Raw genomic sequence first — 21,273 nt, forward strand, 5'->3', positions numbered from 1 at the left:
TGGGTTTCCTACTTGGAAACCACATAATCAGGCACTCGATGAAGGGAAAATGTGGCCCCTGCTCCAGAGCCAAACCACTCAGTCCCTGCCAGAGTCTTCAATACTACTTTTCCCAGGAGGGGCTCACTGCATATTTAGAAGGGTGCATCCCCTGTGCAGGAGAAAGATCAACCACCTGGGCTCAGAGCAACAGATCAAGACTCTCCCACTGGATGTGATGCCAGTCCAGCCTTCATCCCAGTACAGGAGGGAGTTAAGCACTTTATCCCAGTCCCATACAATAGCTCCAAGGTTCTCATGCTTTGAGTGTCATAGCTCTGAATTGCTCTCTCTTCCCTCCATTGATGGAGCCCTGTGGGGAGGGGTATCCAGAATTTAGCAGGCTGATCCAAAGAGTTTCTCACTGGGGGTAGTGCCCAAAAGCCTGAAGGACAGGGTCAGGCACTTCTTTCCCTCTCTGAGGTAGTGCAGGCTGAGCTTGCCAGGGAGTTGGGTTTTCTACCCCTACCCCACAATGTAGCCACACACCCCAGAACCCTCCTGTCTGGCTTCCAGACAAAAACTGCCCCAGAAAACGTGGTCTGAAAATCCTAGCTCTATGCAGCAGTCTGGTCCCCACTCACTGCTGAACTCAGTAGGACAGGGTCAGCCAAGTAAACCAGTAGTTGTGAGCAGGGGTGCCAGCTGTGTTCTCAAAGTGAGGAATATCAGCCCTCTTTCCTAAACCACACAGTTTAGTCACTGTGTGAGTCTCTTCCAGAAGTCTCCCTAGAAAAAGAGGTAATCAAAAGTCACTGCTGGGTGCAACCAGCATACTCCTATGCAGGACAAAAGTATGTCAGCATGACTTTTCCAGCTGTCAGAGACCAGGCTGGTGCTATAACAATAGGAGTGTTTGTCCTTGGAAAGGTGGCATCTGGGTCTCCCAGGCAGACTGAATAGTCACTGATTTCCATCACCAGATTTTATGCGGCTCTCCTTCCCAACTCTATTGTTCTGGGTTTAAGATCCTTGCATGTGGTTGAGACCCAATGCTCCTGGGGCGAGGGAGTTTTGCAACAGCAATACCTGGCTTCTCAGTTGCCACTTCACCTGGATGCAGCGGCCATCCCTTTCCATGTCTTTACTCTTCTTACCAGTCTCTGCATGGCTTCCTCTGTAAATTCCTAGTTATTTTTTGAGTTCAGTTAGCCTTCAGTTGGTTGTTTAGGCTGATTGCTCTATAACTTAGCTGTAAGAAGGTTTGGGGACAAGAGCAGATGAGTGTAGCTTCCACCTATTCTGCAGCCATCTTGGAATCTCTGCAATAAAGTATTTTTTATTAACATATATACATTTTTTAGACATAATGCTATTACACACTTAATAGACTACAACATAGTGTAAACCTAAGTTTTATATACACTTGGAAACCAAAAATTCATGTGACTCACTTTAATGAAATATTTGCTTCACTGAGGTGGTCTGGAACCAAATTTGTAATATCTCTGAGGAATGCCAGTACCATGACCAAGTCATAGAATTACCTATATTACACTATCACCACTGTCACAAGATATGTGAATAGCACCACCAATGTTGCACAATTATGCCAATACCATGTCAAATTATTGTAGCAGGATTATAGGAATACCATGATGAATTTCACAGCATCTGTGAACACAACCTTCAACATTGCAGGGTCATGTGAATACACAACATATAGTTATTTGAATTCTACTTCTAACCACCATCATGCTGGTATGTGAATATCATGACCAGCCTCAGAGAATCATGAGGATCATCCAGAAACAATGTCATGAAGTCATGTGAATGCAACCACCCCAGCTAAAGATTGTGTATATATTTGTGCTACCACCACAACAGGGATATGTGATGCCATGACTAATGTCACAGAGATAAGAGGACAACCCAATGATGCAGTTATGAAAGTACTACCACCAACATGTCTGGAGCCACCTGTCTGGAGCTACTGAGTTATATAACTACCACAACTGACACCATTAAGATTACATAAATACCACAACCAATATCAGAGCACTATTTGAATACCATCACTACCACACATTGCCATTAAGTGAATACCATGACCACCGCGACAGGATTATGTGAAGACCACCTGTACCCACTTCACAGGATAACAACTAATGTGACCAACATTGCAGAATTAGGTAAATCTTACCTCCTCAATCAGTGCAGAGTCACATGAATACCATCACCACCAACTTTACAGAATTATTCGAATAGCCCAGGCAACTTTGCAGAATTATATGAATATGACCACAACTAGTGTCACAGATTATTGGGAATATTGCCACAGGCAACATCACAGAATTATGTGACATATGAGCACCACCACCAACATTAACACAACACTATGTGAATCCCATGACTAACGTAGCAGACTTATGTGTAGATTAACTTCTCAGTTATGTAATTACCACCACCACCACCATCATAGCTAAGTCAATAGCCCCACTACTGTCCCTGAGTTGTAAAAATACAACCACCACTGCTATCACAGAGTTATATGAAGACCCTGACCAACTATAAGGAGGTATATGATCACCACCACAGCCATAGTCACAGTGCTATATGAATACCACCACCACTGTCAGAGAGATAAATTACCCTCCCAAGGGTCTGTAGCAAGTTGTCCTCTCACAACCAATGTCTAGGCATGTTTATTTCCCTATCTTTCATAACACTGTATAGCACTAATCTTTTGAATTTTTGGCTGCCAAAGGCAAAAGTATTTCTACTTTGTTTTAATTAGCACTTCCTTGATATCTAATAAAGTCACATAATTTTTTCACTTGTTTATTGGCCATTCATACTTCTTTTTCTGTTAAGTGACTTCGTATTTTTATCTAGTTTTCTATTAGGTTGTTCATATTTTTCTTATAGATTAATAGGATGTTAATCTTTTATTGAATCATTTTTATTTTGATGGCTTATGCATTTTACCTAACACAAATTATTCCACAGTAATATTGTAGTAATTGCTGTGATCACATGTCTACCATTTTTCTGTGTAGCTCTGGATTGCCATGTCTTGCTTAAGAAGGTTTTCTTATCTCCAGACCCTTACGATATTCTAAATTTTATTTTTACAGTATTTATTTATTATATATTTATCTATATATTCCATTATTTAAGAATTTCAATATCTTTCATTTAGATTTTTAATATGTCTAGAGTTTATTTATCTACAGAATATGGCATAAGTTATTTTGTTAGTCTCCAAATGGATACTACTTACATCAGTACCACTGATTTAATAATTTATCCACATATATCCTGAATAGCTAGTGTAATTTGGTGAAATCTTTTCATAAGACTCTTTGGAATTATCTATGAATGTGAAAAATGTGCTTGCCCTTTGACCCAAGAATGTTATTTGTAGGACTTTATCCATGCATAAGTGCATAAAACTGTACATGAAAAATATCTATTACTTAATTGCCTATATAGAGGGAAAGTTTGAACCTCCTCCTCAAATGTTTATCAATAAATGTATGGTGACACACTTGGGGCACATCCAAACTATGATTCTAACCTCAGCCATTTTTTAAATAATTTAAGTTTAGAGTCTCCCAAAATTCTATTACTTCCTCCTTTACATTTTATTATTAAAGCAAGTCACAGTGTCAGTTCAAATGCAAAAGATGGGGACCATCCAAAGGTGTGAACGCAGAGAAGAGACGAAAATGCAGATGTTGCTGGGAGGAACAGTAGGAAGAAGGGATGGTAAGGAAGGAATATTATCTCTAAATACTTCCATATTGTCTAAACATCACATAAGAATGTGTCCATTTCTTATATGACCACAAAATAATAAAAATAATTTTTTCCATCAAAAATTAGACATCCAGACTATGACACAGAATTGATCACAAAGTGATTGAGGACATCTGGTGATTCTAATTATGAGGCATCTAGAACCTTTCTCCTTGACCATCTGGCAACCTACCTCATTCTGATGATGCAGTGGAGAGTGAAGTGGTCAGGAAAACTAACTATGCCTCCCAGATGGGCTACTCCTACAATTCCATCCTCCACCTCAGTACTCAATCAAGGTTGGGTGTGTAACTCCAGAGGGGCCCACGAGTCACAATCCTGGGGGTTTTGCTAGAACTGCCAGGAACTACTGTCCAAGAGTGACAGGTCCAGCGCAGTTTCTGAGAGCTGCACAGTTAAAGGTTACCTACTCCTCAGTCCCTAAACCTTCCAGGCACAGGAAGCTAGGGGAATTCATGAAGAATTAACCCTGGTGATTTCTACCCTCAGTGATGATTACAGGCCCCTTCTAAAGTTCATTTGGAATTATAGTGTGTCCAGGCTTCTTATTTTTTAGCATGTTCATAAATGGAGTGGTCATCCATGATAGACCTGAAAAAAGGCTATTACATCTTGAATGTTTTAATGATAGCATACTGAGAAGCCTCCTAGGTTTCTGGTGCTGGCCAAAAAAAAAAAAAAAAAAAAAGTGTTTCTTAAAAGACTTTAAAATACCTAAATATTTATTCATTGTAGCTATTAATAACATAAGCATTTGTTTGCTGACAAATATAAAGATCTCCTATATTGTTCACATCACAATTAATAAACACTTACTTGCATCTGTGCTTAGGTAGAAATTGGACAGATCTCATAGTGCCTTTAGAGATCTTACAGGTTACTAGTCATGTCCATGAAGCTATACCACAGGCAGCAAAAGAAATATGCTGAATCCAGGGTGAAAGACAAATTGCTGAGAAATTGAAGAAAGGACCCTGAAGTACCATCCACATGAGTGGTAAGTCTGGGGCAGTGGATCTTAAAGTGTAATCTCCAATCCAGCGGCACTGGCATCATGTTGGAACTTGTTAGAAATGCATCCTACCTCTTCTGGAAGGTCTCCATGGGTTCTGATGTCCCACTCATGTCTAAGATCTGTCTCTATAGAGATTGGTCTAACTTTCCAAACTTTCTTAATCTGATCAGTATTGTATGTAGGTTATGTAAATTCAAATATTCTTCTGTAACCTCATAGTAACTTCATTTCATTTTTTATTGAAACGTCATTTCTTTTTTAAAAAAATATATATGGGAGACTTCCGCCAAGATGGAGGCATAGGCGAATGTGCCGTGCCTTCTCACACAACCAAGTTTAGAGACAACTAAATATTAGCAACAGAAAACACAGCCAGAACACAGAAAATTGAACTTTTTGGAAGTCCGTTAACAACAAATTCTTCAGCCTGACCGGTAAGGGGCGAAACCAGCGGCTGGTGAAGCGGGATTGCACAGGAGGTCTTGGTCAGCCGGACTCAGGTGCGGAACCAGACGCGCGGAATCCAGGCGCAGGGTTGGACCTAGTGAGCGACCGAGCGAGCCACCAGGCGAGCGACCTCGGGGGAGACAGCAGGGGAGCGGTGCTGTGTGTTGACTATGGTCACGCATTTGTGCGCGGGCGGACAGGCGAGGGAGTGGGCGGTTGGACCGGGGCCCAGTCCCCGCGGCAAGTGGCAGTGGAGGGCGCCGCCATTTCCCTGCTCTGACCCCACCTCCACATACAGGGTCATAACCCAGCGACTCTGAGTGGCCCGGCCCAGGTGAACCACCTAAGACGCTAATCCTCACCCAGCTGTGAGAAACAGCAGAGGGGGTCGCCATTTCCCTGCTCTGACCACGCCCCCACATACAGCGTCACAACCCAGCAACTTGGGAGTCCAAGGCACCACTTCTCACACTTAAAGGGCCAGAACAGACCAAAAATGTCGCAAGATCTCAAAGCCCCAGAGCCTATAAATCAAAGCGAACAAGAAATAGCAAAACTCTCAGACGCACAGTTTAAAACACTGGTCATCAGGATCCTCACAGAACTGGTTGATTATACTGACAAATTAGACAAATATATGAAGGCGAAACTAATTGAAATGAATGGAATTGCACAGGACACCAATAGCAATGAAAAGGAAACTGGGACTCAAATCAATGGAGTGGACCAGAAGAAAGCAAATAATGGCCAAACAGAAAAGAGTCAAGAAGCAAGAATTCAAAGAAATGAGGAGAGTCTTAGGAACCTCCAGGACATCTTTAAACGCTCCAACATCCGAATTATAGGGGTACCAGAAGGGGGAAAGGCACAGCCACCAGTGGAAACCTTATTTGAACAAATAATAAAGGAAAATTTCCCCAATCTGGCAAAGGAAATAGACTTCCAAGAAATCCAGGAAGCTCAGAGAGTCCCAAAGAAGTTGGACCCAAGAAGGAACACACCAAGGCACGTCATCATTACATTAGCCAAAATTAAAGTGAAGGAGAGAATCCTAGAAGCAGCAAGAGATAAGGGGACAGTCACCTACAAAGGAGTCCCCATCAGACTGTCAGCGGATTTCTCAAAAGAGACCTTACAGGCAAGAAGGGGCTGGAAAGAGGTATTCCAAGTCATAAAATCCAAAGACCTACAACCAAGATTGCTCTCTCCAGCAAAACTTTCATTTAGAATGGAAGGACAGATAAGGTGCTTCTCAGATAAGATCAAATTCAAGGAGTTCATCATCACCAAGCCCTTATTATATGAAATGTTAAAGGGACTTATCTAAGAAAAAGAAGTTAAAGAAACATGAACAGTAAAAGGACAACAAACTCACAGTTATTAACAACCATACCTAAAACAAAAGCAAACTAAAAGGACAGCTAGATCAGGAGTGGAAACATAGAAATGAAGATCTCAAGGAGGGTTAGCAACAGGGGAGTGGGAGGAGGAGAAGGGGGGAGAAGGTACAGAAAATAAGTAGCATAGACAGTAGATAGAAAATAGATGGGGGGGCAAGAATAGCATGGGAAATATAGAATCTAAAGGAATTGAGATACATGGTCATAAACTAAAGGAGGGGTAATGGTGGGGATGGGGGGTAGGGTGGAGGGGAATGAAGGGGGGAATAGAACAACTGTAACAGCATAATCAATAAAAAAATTAAAAAATAAAAAATTAAAAAATAAAAGCCATAATAATAATGATATATATATATATATATATATATATATGTATTTATTTTTACAGAGAGGGAGAAAGAGAGGGACAGAAACATCAATGTGTGGTTGCCTCTCTCACATCCCCAATGGGGGACCTGGCCCACAAACCGGACATGTGCCCTGACTGGGAATTGAACCAGTGACCCTTTGGTTCACAGGCCAGTGCTCAAACCACTGAGCCACACTAGCAAAGGCAAGAAACTTCCTTTCTTTAATATGACCTTTTCTCATTTCCTTATGATTCAAACTAGCCTTGTCCACTTTGACTCACCCACCTTCCTCTTCTTTGTACATCCACTCCCTTAATCATTAAGCCCTCATGACAATGAGGTTCTGGTCGGCATCAAATAATCTTAGGACAAAGCCTCAGGTGTGTCAACCACAGAGATGGGTTCGGTTGAACTAAAGATAACATCTAGGTCTCCACTGAATTTCAGCTCGGGACCCAGAAAACCAGAACTACCCCACAGACTACACACACTCTTTTGAAACCAGACAGAGTGACTACATGGTCAGGACCAGAAGCACTAGTGTTTCTAGTGATCAGCTACCCTAGTGTTGACCAATCAATACAAACTACAACCCTAACTCCCTTAGTAGCCATGATTATGATTTTTCTTCTATATATCCCATCCTCTAGAAGACATCGGGGAGCCAGGGCTTTGAGCATTAGCTCGCCTGTCTCTGGCTGTGGGCCACTTCCTGAAAATAAACCCCTTCTTTGTAGCAAGCTCCTATTTGTGCCTTTTTTGGGCTTTCATGCATGCAGCCTAATGAACCCCTTTAGTGTGGGCACAGTTCTTCCATCTAATAGTTTTAACTTTAATTTTCAACATTCTTTAACTTAAATTTCCTAGAGCCTTATTTCCTTAAATGGGATGACAATATGTATTTCCTGGATTTGTTGAGATAATAAGACCCACCCATAAAGTATCTCACGCAGCTCCTGGAATACACATGGCTTGAGATACTAGTAACATTCTTACTTACACACTTTAGTCCAGGTTCCTAGGGACACATTCATACACGTGAGAAAAGGCTCAGCTACAGTTCATATTTCATTAAAAATGGCATACATTTTAGTCCACTGTATTTCTTCAAACCTAGTTTACCTTGAAGGTCCCAGAACAAAGTGGCTTTTAGCTCTTCCTGTTTCTCATAATAATCACTGGACACACAGCCCACAGTTAAGGCATCAATAGGCCCCAAATTTTAGGAAACTGATGTCATAACATTGGTGGAAGGACTTTGTGAAACCCAAATTCATGATATTAAAAAAATCATTACCATCAACTTTCTGAAGGTTTTCTTTGGAAAACCCAGGAATGTGGGCACATAGCACTTTTCATAAAAGTGATAACTCAAGAACACAGAGTAAAATTAGCTTTCTGAATAATAAATGTTAAAAGCAAAACATCTAGGGGTGGAGACAGAGTTCCTGTAACAGAAGTGAGAATGTCACTGATACAATAAACTGAGCTAGCTTGTTCTAGAATTCAAAGAAATAATGGGACTGTGTAGGCAAGAAATCAGAGCCATCAAAAAAAGAGCTGCAATTTACAAAGAACCTGAAAGAAAACTTACCCATAGCCTGAATAATGGAGAAATGTTGTTCTTTCAATGCATAAAAAAGAATGATAACCACCTGGTACTAAGACAAAAGCCATTATTCTGAAAAGAAAGTCTTGATATAGACTCCCTCTTCAACTGTGGGTCTGATTCAGATGCAAATAAGAAGGGCAGGAAGCCAAAAAAAAAACAGAGGAAGAAGATTAGTCACAGGTGTGTCACCAAACAGACTCATGCTCTCACCTCACCCTGGGGAGCCTGGAGTTGCCATCTGAGAGGTTGAGGAGACCAGGAGACATGAGGGACCCATGGCCAAGAGTGCCTTGAAAGTCACACCACAACTGTCCTTATGGCTCCGGAAGGGGTCTGTCCTTCCATCAGGAGTCTCAGAAGGAGTAGGGAGGTGGATAAAGGAGATGTCCTTTTGGAGCCAGAATTGCAGAACATCCTCCTAGAATCCAGTAGGTTAGGGACGGAGAAGCCCAGATTCAAGAACAACAGAAAATTGTCTAGCGGTCAGGACAAGCACACAGGAGAGCCAGGAAGCCAGAAAAGGCTTGAGCACCCAATGAAACCTGAACTGACCCCCAGGCCTCAAAATGAACTCATTCTTGGCCTGACCAGGTTGCTCATTTGATTAGAGCATCATCCTAATATCCCAGGGTTGCAGGTTTAATCTTTGGTCAGGATACATACAAGAAGCAAAAAATGAAGGCATAAATTAAGGAACAAATCTCTCTCAGTCTCTCTCTCTCCCCACCCCTTTCTCTCTGTCTCTAAAAATCATTTAAAAAAAACCACCATTGTCACTAGCTGCTTAGACCTCTAGGTCTAAGGGCAGAAACTTTGTAAGGTTATTTAGTGTCAGTGTGCTTTGTAAATTGCAAACATATATATATATTAAAATACATTCCTCACTATTAAAGAAAAGAAAGGCACCACTGTGCCCTCAGGCCACTGGCAGTGTTGGGACTGTCTGAGTGGTGACATGCCATTTCTGGGGCATTGGGAAAAAATGGGGGTGTGTGGAGCCCTAGCATTTGTTCTGCAGGACCATGGCCAGATCTGAGTTTTCACAATGAGATCCATCCTAAAGGGTCTTATTTAAAGAAAGACAGTCTGTGAAGGATAGGGGTTAGCTCATCCTTAAGTGCTTTGTAAAATTCTCCTGTGAAAGAGTCCAGTCCAGGGCTTTGATATGTCAGAAATTTTTTGATTACTGTTATAATTTTGTCAGCTGTTATTGTTCTATTCAGGCTTTCTGCCTCTACTTCATTTAATTTTGGAAGATTATGTTTTTCTAGAAATTGGTCTATTTCACCTAGGTTTCCAATTTTTTGGCACATAATTCTTTGTAGTAATTTCTTATAATCCTTTGTATTTCTGTGGTATTAGCACAATTTACAATAGCCAAGTGGTGGAAGTAACCTAAGTGCCCATCAGTAAATGAATGGATAAAAAAAACATGGTACATTTACACAATGGAATTCAATGCAGCAGAAGAAAAGAAGGAGCACCTACCCTTTGCAACAGCATGTATGGAACTGGACAGCATTATGCTAAGTGAAATAAACCAGGTGGTGAGGGACAAATACCATATGATCTCACCTTTAACTGGAACCTAATCAACAAAACAAAACAACCAAAATATAACCAGAGACATTGAAATTAAGAACAATCGGACAGTAATCAGAGAGGAGGTGGGAGGAGATGGTGATGGGAAGGGGAAAGGGTTTTCAGGAACAACTATAAAGGGTACATGGAAAAAATCAAGGGGTGGTGGAAGCAAGGGAGGGAGGTGGGGATGGCTTGGGTTGGGTGGAGGGGGGAATGCAGACAACCATAATTGAAAAACAATAAAATAATTTTTAAAAGTTATTAAAAAATACAGAGCACAGCTTGGAATTCCATGAACCTGAGAAATAGTAAGGTAAATCATAATAAAATACATTTGCAAATGCTAAAAAAAGAGGCTGGGCAATATTACCTTTCATTTAAAATATTAATCTCAACAAATTCCTTCTTTTTCCTTATGTTTTCTCTGCCTACCCCAAAATACATTCATACTTGTGTGTGATTAGATAAAGGACAATTTGCACCCAGAATGTCACAGGTTGTATGCTAAGGAACAGAGGTAGTCTTATGCTTTTATTTCAAACTTTTTAGGACTGTTGAAAATCTTTTTTTGTAATAAGTGCAATAAAAGTACATTACTCTTATAATAAAGTATTATTTTTAAATGTGGATGACTGTAGAGAAAATAACTTAGCTGTACCTAGAAAGAGTTTCAAAACAGTTCTTTTGCTCCAGAAACTTCACTTCTAAAATTATAACATAGTCATGGATCCTAATTATCGCTACTAAAAAGCTTCATGAACAAAGATGCTCTGTCAACTGTTTTTTATAACAAACAACAAAGAAATATCCTTCAGGGGGTTAGTGCTCAGTGTGGTCAAGCCACCAAACTATGTCATCATTATGTATTTATGAAGACTATATACTTACTAGGAAAAAGAATGCAAGATTGTCAATAAAAAATTAAACTATAGCACTGGCCAGGTGGCTCAGTTAACTGGAAATCATCTCATACACCAAAATGTTGAAAGGTCAATTTCTGGTCAGGGCACATACCTAGGTTGCAGGTTCAATCACCAGTTGGGACGCATATGGGAGGCAACCAAGCAATGTATCTTACTTACATCGATGTATCTCTCTCTCTCCACCCTCTTCCTCTAAAATCAATAAACATATCCTCAGGTGAGGATTTTAAAAAATTAAGCTATATATACAGTATGATTATAACCACATCTTTCAAAAATGGAAGGAACTGTACCAAACTGTTCATCATAAGAGCGAATACTTGTTCAGCACTCCCTATGTACCCCACACCAGGTTGACCACACTGGGTGGAAGTTCTTGTGCTAGCCTCATGTGACAGTTCTGTGAACAGCTTCATTCTACAGTGTGGAAACTGAGGCAGAGTATGAGAAGGGGCTTACCAGAAGACATCCAAGAGTCTACAAAATGTGAAAATGGGCTCAACTTCATTAGTATTCAAAGGTATACAATTAAAAACCAAAATAAGAGCCCTGGCTGATGTGGCTCAGTGGACTGAGTGCTGGCCTGTGAACCAAAGGGTTGCTGGTTTGATTTCCAGTCAGGGCACCTGCATGGGTTGTGGGCCAGGTCCCTAGTGGGGGGTGCACAAAAGGCAACCACACATTGATGTTTCTCTCATTCTCTCCCTACCTTCCCCTCTCTAAAAATAAATAAATAGAATATTAAAAGAAAACGCAATAAGAAATTGAGAATTGACAGAAACAGAAAAGTTTAATTACATCAGTGTTGGTGGGAGTGAGATGAAACAGTACTTTCTAATTTCTATTGGTGGAACCACATTGATACAACTGTTTAAGAGAATGGCTCCAAATTTATATGTGCACTGTTTTCTGCTGACCCAAAAACTCCTCTTGTGGGAAATTACTCAGGGGAGACTCTCACATATTTATGAAAGGACACATGCAAAGATTTTCACTATGTGGTTGTTTATATTAAAAAGAAGTTAAATAAATCATGGTTGATCCAAGCAGCAAGTAAAAAGGATGAGTCTTTTTGGAAATGCCTTCAAGGCAAGTAAAATATTAATAGTAATAGTAGGAGTAATAACACTAACTTCAAGAAAATATGCATACTATGATATCATTTATGTTAAAACCAAAAAAGGGAAATCCACAAAACTACATATTTCTCATGGTACATATGTCTATGTACATGCATGTATATATATGCACAGAAGAAAAGGTCTTTAAGAACAGGGGCCAAACTGGTAACTACACTGACCACTGGGAAAGAATCTGATACTCAATATACATATGTCTTATGGTGTTCATTTTTTACAATGGGAATGTATACATGTATTTTTTACTTATGTAATTACAAGTCATTACACAGCTAAAGGGCAAATAAAGCAAACCTTGCTTAAAACAAAGGTTCTCAGACTAGAAGTACCTGGAGAGCTTGTTAAACCACCAAGCCCAAACTCCTGCTCCAGAGTTTCTGATTCGGTAGGCCTGGGTAGAGCCTGATGCTGACATCTGGTCAGAGGCCACACTTAGAGAACCTACACCTTGGAAAGATGAAATGCCAACTTACGGTGTCACAGGAGGAACCAGAATTTGAATCCAGACCATCACAGATCAGACCCTAACTCTTGACCTTGATCAGCTGCTTCTCAGGGCTATCTTTGTGTGATGAAATTAAAGGGGGTTTGTTTGTTACCATTGTTTGAAAATACACTTATTGAATTTTTAAATATAACAATTCATCCTGAAAAGCTTAAAACTATACTTTGTGTGTTTTCCAAAGTTTATAAGTATTCTCTGCTTTGGTAATGTTTTTAAGATTACATAACAATATCCTATGCCTCAATGAACTGTCTGCCTGAGACAGGGACTTCCTTATGTGAACCTGAGCTGGGCTCTGAACATCACTCGGCACCCTAGGGTAGGGGTGTTCTCACTCCATTTATTGGACACATAGGCTGGCTGGGGTATATCCTTTACCTAACAGTGGAAACCACTCAAAATGCAAGTAGGCTTAACTAAGCCAAGCAAAGTAAGGAAGAAATACATTTATATTATGACCATGGAAAAATTTTTGCCTAAAATCTAATAGTTTCTGTCTACATGCACAAGTGCAGCCTCCCCCTTCCACTTAAATACCTCATAGTGGCAGAAGAATGCATCCCTAATTAGAATGGGAAACAAAAATGTGGCATGTCGGCCACATTAAGGATCCCTGAGAGAGCAAAGCCATTCAGAGTAAGACTGAAGAAGAAAGCACATACACCATGCTCACAGCAGAGGGTGGGCATGAGAACACAAGAAGCACAGAGAGAGAAGCACACCAAGAGAATGTTGCCACATGGAAACCTTGCTCTGGCTTCACCCAGGTTCCTGAACCAATCCCTTACAGGAAAAAGTGATTACAATGATTGGCTTAGAGTAATCCAGACCACTCCTTGAGAGGGCACACTCCCTGAAGTACACATGGAAGGAGCAAATGGATGCTGGAAAACTGACCACACCAAACACCAGCAACACAAAAGTACAAAGTTGGCAAGAGTAAAAGAAAATGTAAAACACATGGAAGATGAATCCAGATATTTCAACATCTATTGAATCTAATACAGACATAAGAATACAGCAAAAAGGTAAGAGAAATTTTCCCAGAACTGAAGACCCAAGTCCTCCTTTGATATGTCCCAGAAAGTGCTAAACAAGATCAGAAGAACGATGATCAGAAAAACCACCATGTCTTGCGGTAATGTCACAACAATAATAAAGAAAAAATTCTAGAAGTTTTGGAGTGAAGAAAGGAGTATTTGATTAGTTAAGAAACAGACACAACAATGTGAATGCAGTTAATGCCACTGAACTGTATACTTAAAAATGGTTAAATGGTACATTTTATGTTATGTACATTTTACCACAATTTAAAATGCATACACACTACTTAGGAAAGTTTGCAAAGGAATGCTCTACTTTCAGATGGGGGAAAACCTGTATAGGAAAGTGCCCCTCCACCCCCTGGGTGACGACACTCCACATCTTTCTGTGAGCACTTTCATGTGAAAGCACTTTCTGTGTTCTGTCCCCATGGACCTTTACCTGTTTGCATGATGCCTTTTTCATTGATTTATCACATCACAATGCTTGGTACAGAGAATGTAAGAAAGCCATGGTGATAAAATTCAAAACAAAGGAAATTAATTTCCTTGACGGTACAGTGCCGTGTACCATCATCCAATCCCAGCAAAGCCTCCAGCACCACTCTCCACATGCAGTCACTCAGGATCTGCAGAATCATGTGTTTATTCCCCTTCACATTCCTAATGCTTCCCATGTAATGGGTACAAAATGTTTGTAGAATATATTTACCAAGGGCTAAAGACATTACAGAGGCTTTTGACATCACTCCAGCGTCAGAGCTTAAAATTTGATAACACTTTCATTGATAATGGCAGAACCTCATGAGTCACAATTATTTATTAACTTTTTATTTGACTTATTAGCACCAATTTGTACTGGTTTGAGATGTGTAATGTGTTTGAACATTCCCTGATGGTTCCTCTGAAACTATTCTGGAACTTAGATATTTTGCTGTTAAATAGGACTTTCCCCTTAGTTTAACTAATCCAAGTGAGTATATGGAGCATTTGTAGTTGAAAGACAGTGGGGGTAATAGGAGCAGGGAGGGTAGGGGAGCACTGATCCCAGCAAAGGAAGAGAGGTAAAAATAGCAAATTGGTCTGAAATTGTTTCAAAATAAAAAAGTTTTTAAAATTCAAGATAGAGAAAAGTAGACTATAAATTTCAACATTTCTCTCAGTTTATCTAGGTGCCAATTTTCCCTCATCTAAAATAGCAACCCCAAAATGGATACAGGTAAATTTCAATAGGTGCTACAGGTACAAAAGATCAATAAGTTGATATTCTCCAAACTGAATCACATGCTTCGAGTTTTCCAATAATGAATTATAATCTTTTTAAAGATTTTATTTATTTATTTTCAGAAAGAGAAGGAAAAGGAGAGAACCATCAATGTGCAAAGAGAAACACCAATCTGTTGCCCTCACATGGTCCCAACCAGGGACTGGACTTACAACACAGACATGTGCCCTGACTGGGAATTGAATAGGCAAACTTTTGGTTCACAGGCTGATGCTCAATCCACCAAGCCACAAACCAGGGATGATTACTCAGCAGGGATGATTAATTATAATTTTAATATGAATATATATTCTATGAGTGAAATACCTAAACTCTAAACATTAACTAGCATGTGCACTGTTAAGTAAAGTAGACCATAATTACACAATTCAACATTTATTTAGCTATTCTATGTGCCAAGCACTCACATAGAAATATGAACAAGAAAAAACACTGACTCAAATTTAACCCTTCTGTCTTCTGTTCTTTTAAAATCATGAAAGACACATGTTACTCTTCTGGGCTGGCAAATGGCAAAAACCCTGTAAAATTTGCATATGTTTCTGCACACTGCTTGATAGCTGGACAAGAGCCAGCTCTGCCCTCACACAGTCCTAGGTTATAGATCCACATTGCAGCTGAGCTCTGTGTGAATGTCAGCCAGTACTGGACCTTTCTGAGTCTCTATTTCCTCTATCTGTAGAATGGGATTACTGTGGAAAAATACAGGAGATGGCATGAATTTTAAACAAGTGGTATCGCATTGTGCATAATTAATGCAAGTATACATACACTATTCACCCACAACACATTCCTGGGCAAAGTACTGCATTTCCAACTGGCTTTTCATAAAACTTGTACCAAGTTACACACCTGCTCACCACTATGTGTGAGAGTACCATCCCCTCCCTCCTTGCCAACTCTGCAGGATATGATTTACTTTTTTGTTGTTGTAAGAAAATGTGTAGTCCTCTACAGCCCTCCCTAGGCCTTTCATTCTGTGTCCTGGTACCTAAAATACTCTCCTGTTCATCTGGACAAGTTTTGCTCACATTCCGGCTCAGATCCTTGATGAAATCATGCCCCCACTTACCTCTAGTTTGTTTCGTTTAACATGGCTACATTTTTTAAAATTATTTTTATTGAGATGTAATTTACATGCCATAAAACTTAATCATTTTAAAGCGTATAATTCAGTTATTTTTAATACACTCACAATATTATACAACCATCACCACAATTTAATTCCATAACATTTGTATCATCCCCCAAAAACAGACTGGTTAAGAACCAATTAGCAGTCACTCCCAATTTTCTCCCCACCCCCAGCTCCTGTCAACCACTAATCTACTTTATGTCTCTGCAGAGTTGCCAATTCTGCACATTCTATATAAATGGAATCATGCAATGTATGCTTTTTTGTGTCTGGCCTCTTTTACTCAGCAAATGGTTTCCAAGATTCATCCATGTTGTACCATGTGTCAGAATTTCACTCCTTTTCATAGGTGAATACTATTCCATTGTGTAGATATGCCACTTCTGTTTATCCATTCAGCAGTTGATGGACATTTGAGTTGTTTCTATCTTGGGGCTATTATGAAGAATGCTGCCATAAACAATCAAGTGCAAGTGTTTGTGTACACATATGTTCCTGTGGGTATACACCTAGGAGTGCAATTGCTGGGTCATGTGGTAACTCCGTGTTTAATATTTGCAGGAACTGCCAAAGAGTTTTCCAAAGCACTTGTAGCATTTTACATTCTGACCAGCAACATATGAGATCCAATTCCTCTACATCTTCACCACCAACACCTGTTATTATGTCTTTTTTTATTTTATCTATCCTAGTGAGTGTGAGGTGATATATCCTTGTGGTTTGGGTTTGCATTTCCCTCATGACCAAAGATGTGAGCATCTTTTCATGGTATTACTGGTAATCTGTATGTCTTTTTTGGAGAAATGTCCATTCAAACTATTTGCTCATTTTTAATCAAGTTATTTTTATCCTTATTGTTGAGTTGTTATAATTCTTTATATAGTCTAGATGCCAGTCCCTTATCAGAATATGATTTGCACATATTTTCTCCCATTATGTGCTTGTCTTTTCACTTTCTTGATAGCATCCTTTGAAGCACAAAGTTTTTCATTTTCATGAAATTCAATTTATCAACTTTTCCTTTGGTGGCTTGCGGTTTCATATCTAAGAAACCATTGCCTAATCCAAGGAAACAAAGATTTATCCTTATGTGATTCCATGAGTTTATGTTTTAGCTCTTACATTTAGGTCTCTAATCCATTCTAACTTAATGTTGATGTATTATGTGAGCTGGAGTTGAACTTCATTCTTCTGCACGTGGATATTCAGTTGTCTCAGCACCATCTGTTGAAAAGACAATTCTCTGCCAATGATCTTGGGACCCTTGTCAAAAATCAATAAACCCCAACCCAGTACTCAGTTGATTAGAGCACCATCCCGAACACCAAAGGCTTGTGGGTTTGATTCCTGGTCAGGGTGTATATAGCAAGCAGCTGATCAATGTTTCTTTCTCACATCAATGTCTGTCTGTCTCTCTCTCCCCCTTTTACTCTCTCCCTTTTCTCTCTCTCTCCCTTCCTCTCACTCTAAAATCAATAAACATATCTTTATTTAAAAACTAAATAATTTAAAAATCAATTAAACATAAATGTATGGATTTATTTCTAGTCTCTCCATTCTATTACACTGATCTATACTGTCAACAGGAGAATTTCAAACCTAAAGAAAAGTTTAAATAGTTTATTTGAGTCAAGGATTGAGGGTCAGACCCAGAAAAAAATCTGAAAGGATTGAGAAAACGCCCCTGATGGTGGCAGTTTTGCAGTTCACTTTATACATTAGAACCAAAGAAGGAGACGTAGGAAGCATTACATGAAATGTATCCGTGGCAGATAAACAAGGCAGCGAAAATGTAAAGTGAGGAAATCTTTAGCATTGAATTAAAAGTAAAATGGAAAAACACATACTTTTTTTTACATTGGTGCATGCAGGATAGCTAACATTTAACATACATAGTTTACAGAGGTATGTAAATTTAAAAAAAGTTAACATAAAGAACATTGGGGTCATTTCATCCCAGTACCAGAGTGTTTATCTCTGGAGTTCTGTAGAAAAGATTATTCTGCCATTTTCAATATGTTATGCTAGATGCACAAAAACAATGAACAGAGCTTCTTGAGGCCAAGATTAATCTAACATATAGAGCAAGGATGTGACATCCCATTATGACCTGCTCAGTTAGAAATTTTTATTATCAGAATATCTTACACAGTTACTTCCAGTTATTGAGCTACTCAAGTCTGCCAAGTAGCCCTGTTTGGTTCACAATATATCTATACTTGGCCATTTTCAGACTGTCTTGAAATTGGAAACAAAAATACAATAAAGATTAAATTAAAAAATAAAAATTAAAAAAAAATTGGAAAGTATGAGCCCTCCAACTTTGATCTTCTTTATCAAGATTATTTTGGCTAGTCTGAGCATGGTTGCATTTTTTTTTTAGTTATTAGAGTAGTTTGTTTGATTATTCAGTTAGTTTCTGACCCCCTCACACAAATGTAAGATCCAAGAAGGCAAAGACCATATCTGTTCTTTAATCCTCAATTGTATCCTCCTCACCTGTACAGGACATGATGCTTAGTATAAATTCAGTAAAATTTATTGAATGAATTACCGAATACTCAATTTATAATGATAAATATTGGAAATAACCTAAATAATCAAAGGGTAAAATTATAATATATTAATGGGACAGAATATGTAACCACTAAAAACCATGTCATTGAGCCTGATCTCAATTTCTCATAAACAAAAATAAGGTATAAAAAATATGGAAGCCCTGGCCAGTGTGGGTCAGTTGGTTGGGTGTCCTCCCACAAAGCAAAAAATTACCAGTTTGATTCTAGGTCAGAGCACATGCCTGTGTTTCAGGTTCAGTTACTGGGAGCACGTACTTTCTCACATCGATGTTTCCCTCTTTCTTATTCCCTCCCCATCTCTCTAAAAATAAATAAAATTGCTTTTTAATATATCATGGAAATTTTAGTTAACGTTATCATGGAAGATTGTAATTACAAGTGATTTTAATTATCTTCTCTATACTTTTCCCTATATCCTATATTTTCTGCAATTTTATATATTGCTTTCACAAAAGAGAATTAAACATTATGAACTGAAAGTATCCATGTGAAGTTCTGCACAGACTTCTGGATTGGCAATAATAGTTGATGATTTTATTTCTAGGATTTTGTTAGTGTAGACAACACTTAGTGACATGAATAGCTTCAGATTCTACCATGGAGGTGGTCACATGCATGAATTGTTCTTAGGGAATCAGGGTTCAAGATGTGGGGTATGAACAACACTATAAACAAGCTCATGCCTGAGTTTCACCTCTGACTTGGTGAATCATCATTCAACAACCTATGAGATCCCAAGGCTAAGGGTAGGCTCTGAACTTCACCTCTTTCATCCAAATCCCCAATGGTGACCAATGTACCTAGGCACTTATAAGTACTTCTACCCAGCTATCAAAAAGAGTTAGAAATGTCATCAACTTATACAATGTGTGGCAACTATAAATTCAAGCAAAATTCTGCCCCATAAATTTTAGGTTTGAAAAATCCTTTAGCTTTGCTAAAGTCAGCTGTGGTCCAACAATCTTAGCAAGTCCATCACAAAGGCTTGTATTCAAGAGTACCTTCTCAGTTTTCAAGCAACTACATCCATTTTCCAGAAAATATAACATGGTATGTGTAATTCTATCTGATATTGCTATTAAATAATTTCAGGTTCTATAAGAACTTGATTTAATGATGCTAAAGTTAATATTATTTTTATGAGTGTTTATGTATTTGAGATAAAGAAAACTCTAGATTTCATCCATTGATTTGCCTAATCAACTTGAATAGGATTTTGTGTCATTAAAGTTATAGACTGATAAAATTTCCTATAAAAGTAGCCTTGAATTTATTAAAAGTTACTATTCACACTAAAGGAATAGGCCATATTTAATAGCAATGATTTGCCCAGTGCCATTAGTATTTTTTCATTGTAAAGGCCATGGATATAAACTAATCAATGGTCGCAGAGGTCAGAATAGTGGATACACTTGGGAGGATATTGCCTAATTGGAGGATGAGGGGCCTGAGAATATGCTTTAATCTTGGTCAAGTACTTGCTTGGGTATGATATGTATGTATATGCTCAATGAGCTGAACACTTAAATTTGCATGGTCTATTACATACTCAATAAAATGAATTAAAGGCCATTGCTTTTATTTTCAATGTTCATCTTTTTCTAATAAAAAATGCATGCTCATTGTACAAAAATTAAGAAAATAAAAACATCAAAAAATTAAAATAATTTATAATCAACCCACCAGAATAACCTGGTATTGTGATAAATATTTCACATCCTATGACATCTCAGCTTCCCTTCACTGGCTCATAAGGCATCTCTGGCAAACTCTTTATCAATACTCATGAACTTTGACACTGACATGAAGCTGTGGCCACATAGACACCACAAAACCCCAACAAGGTCTGTTTCTAATATCCATGCTTCTCCCTCCCAAAAAGCTTCAAATTTAGTTGCCGGTAATTACCTTGCCATTCACCCTCCATGACAAGCCCATGCTGTTCCTGCTGCAGCTCCAAAACTCATGTCTACTTCAGTGGTTCCAAGTGTGACACTATATCATTGTCTCCTGGAATGAACTCACACAAGTTATGACAAGAGTTGTAGTCACAATCTTGTGACAGTACTCATTCTCAAGTAAAGCAACTTCTTTGACTGAAGATAGAGGTCAGCCGTGACTCATGGAACATTGGAGAGACAATCTCTGGATTCAACAATAGGGCTGCAGATGATGCAAACATCACAGCTTCATTAAGGGTCTGCCACCTGTCAGCCACTGCGCCAATTGCCCTACAAATGTTTATCCACTTCACTCCTCCTAATGACTCTATAAAGACTTGATAGCTGGCTGGTGTGGCTCAGTGGATTGAGTGCCAGCCTCCAAACCACCGAGTCACCGGTTTGATTCTGTCAGGGCAAATGCCTGGGTTGCAGGCTAGGTCCCCAGTAGGAGGCACACAAGCAGCAACCACACATTGATGTTTCTCGCCCTTTCTTTCTCTTTTCCTTCTCCT

The 21,273-nt window shown here is 39.1% G+C and overlaps 1 protein-coding gene across 1 annotated transcript in view; it reads right to left on the minus strand.

Moving 5' to 3' along the window:
• Positions 1-1,220: 1,220 nt before the first annotated feature.
• Positions 1,221-21,273, minus strand: part of LOC128626985 (SHC-transforming protein 3-like) — a 43,471-nt gene continuing 23,418 nt past the window's right edge. Inside the window, exon 2 of the mRNA XM_053662642.1 lies at positions 1,221-1,301. Within this exon, the coding sequence (XP_053518617.1) occupies positions 1,221-1,301 (81 nt within the window). The remainder of the gene's footprint in view (positions 1,302-21,273) is intronic.

Source organism: Artibeus jamaicensis, unplaced genomic scaffold (genome assembly GCF_021234435.1).
Source record: "Artibeus jamaicensis isolate MK-2021 breed Jamaican fruit bat unplaced genomic scaffold, CSHL_Jam_final contig_264, whole genome shotgun sequence".
Lineage (NCBI taxonomy): Eukaryota > Metazoa > Chordata > Mammalia > Chiroptera > Phyllostomidae > Artibeus > Artibeus jamaicensis.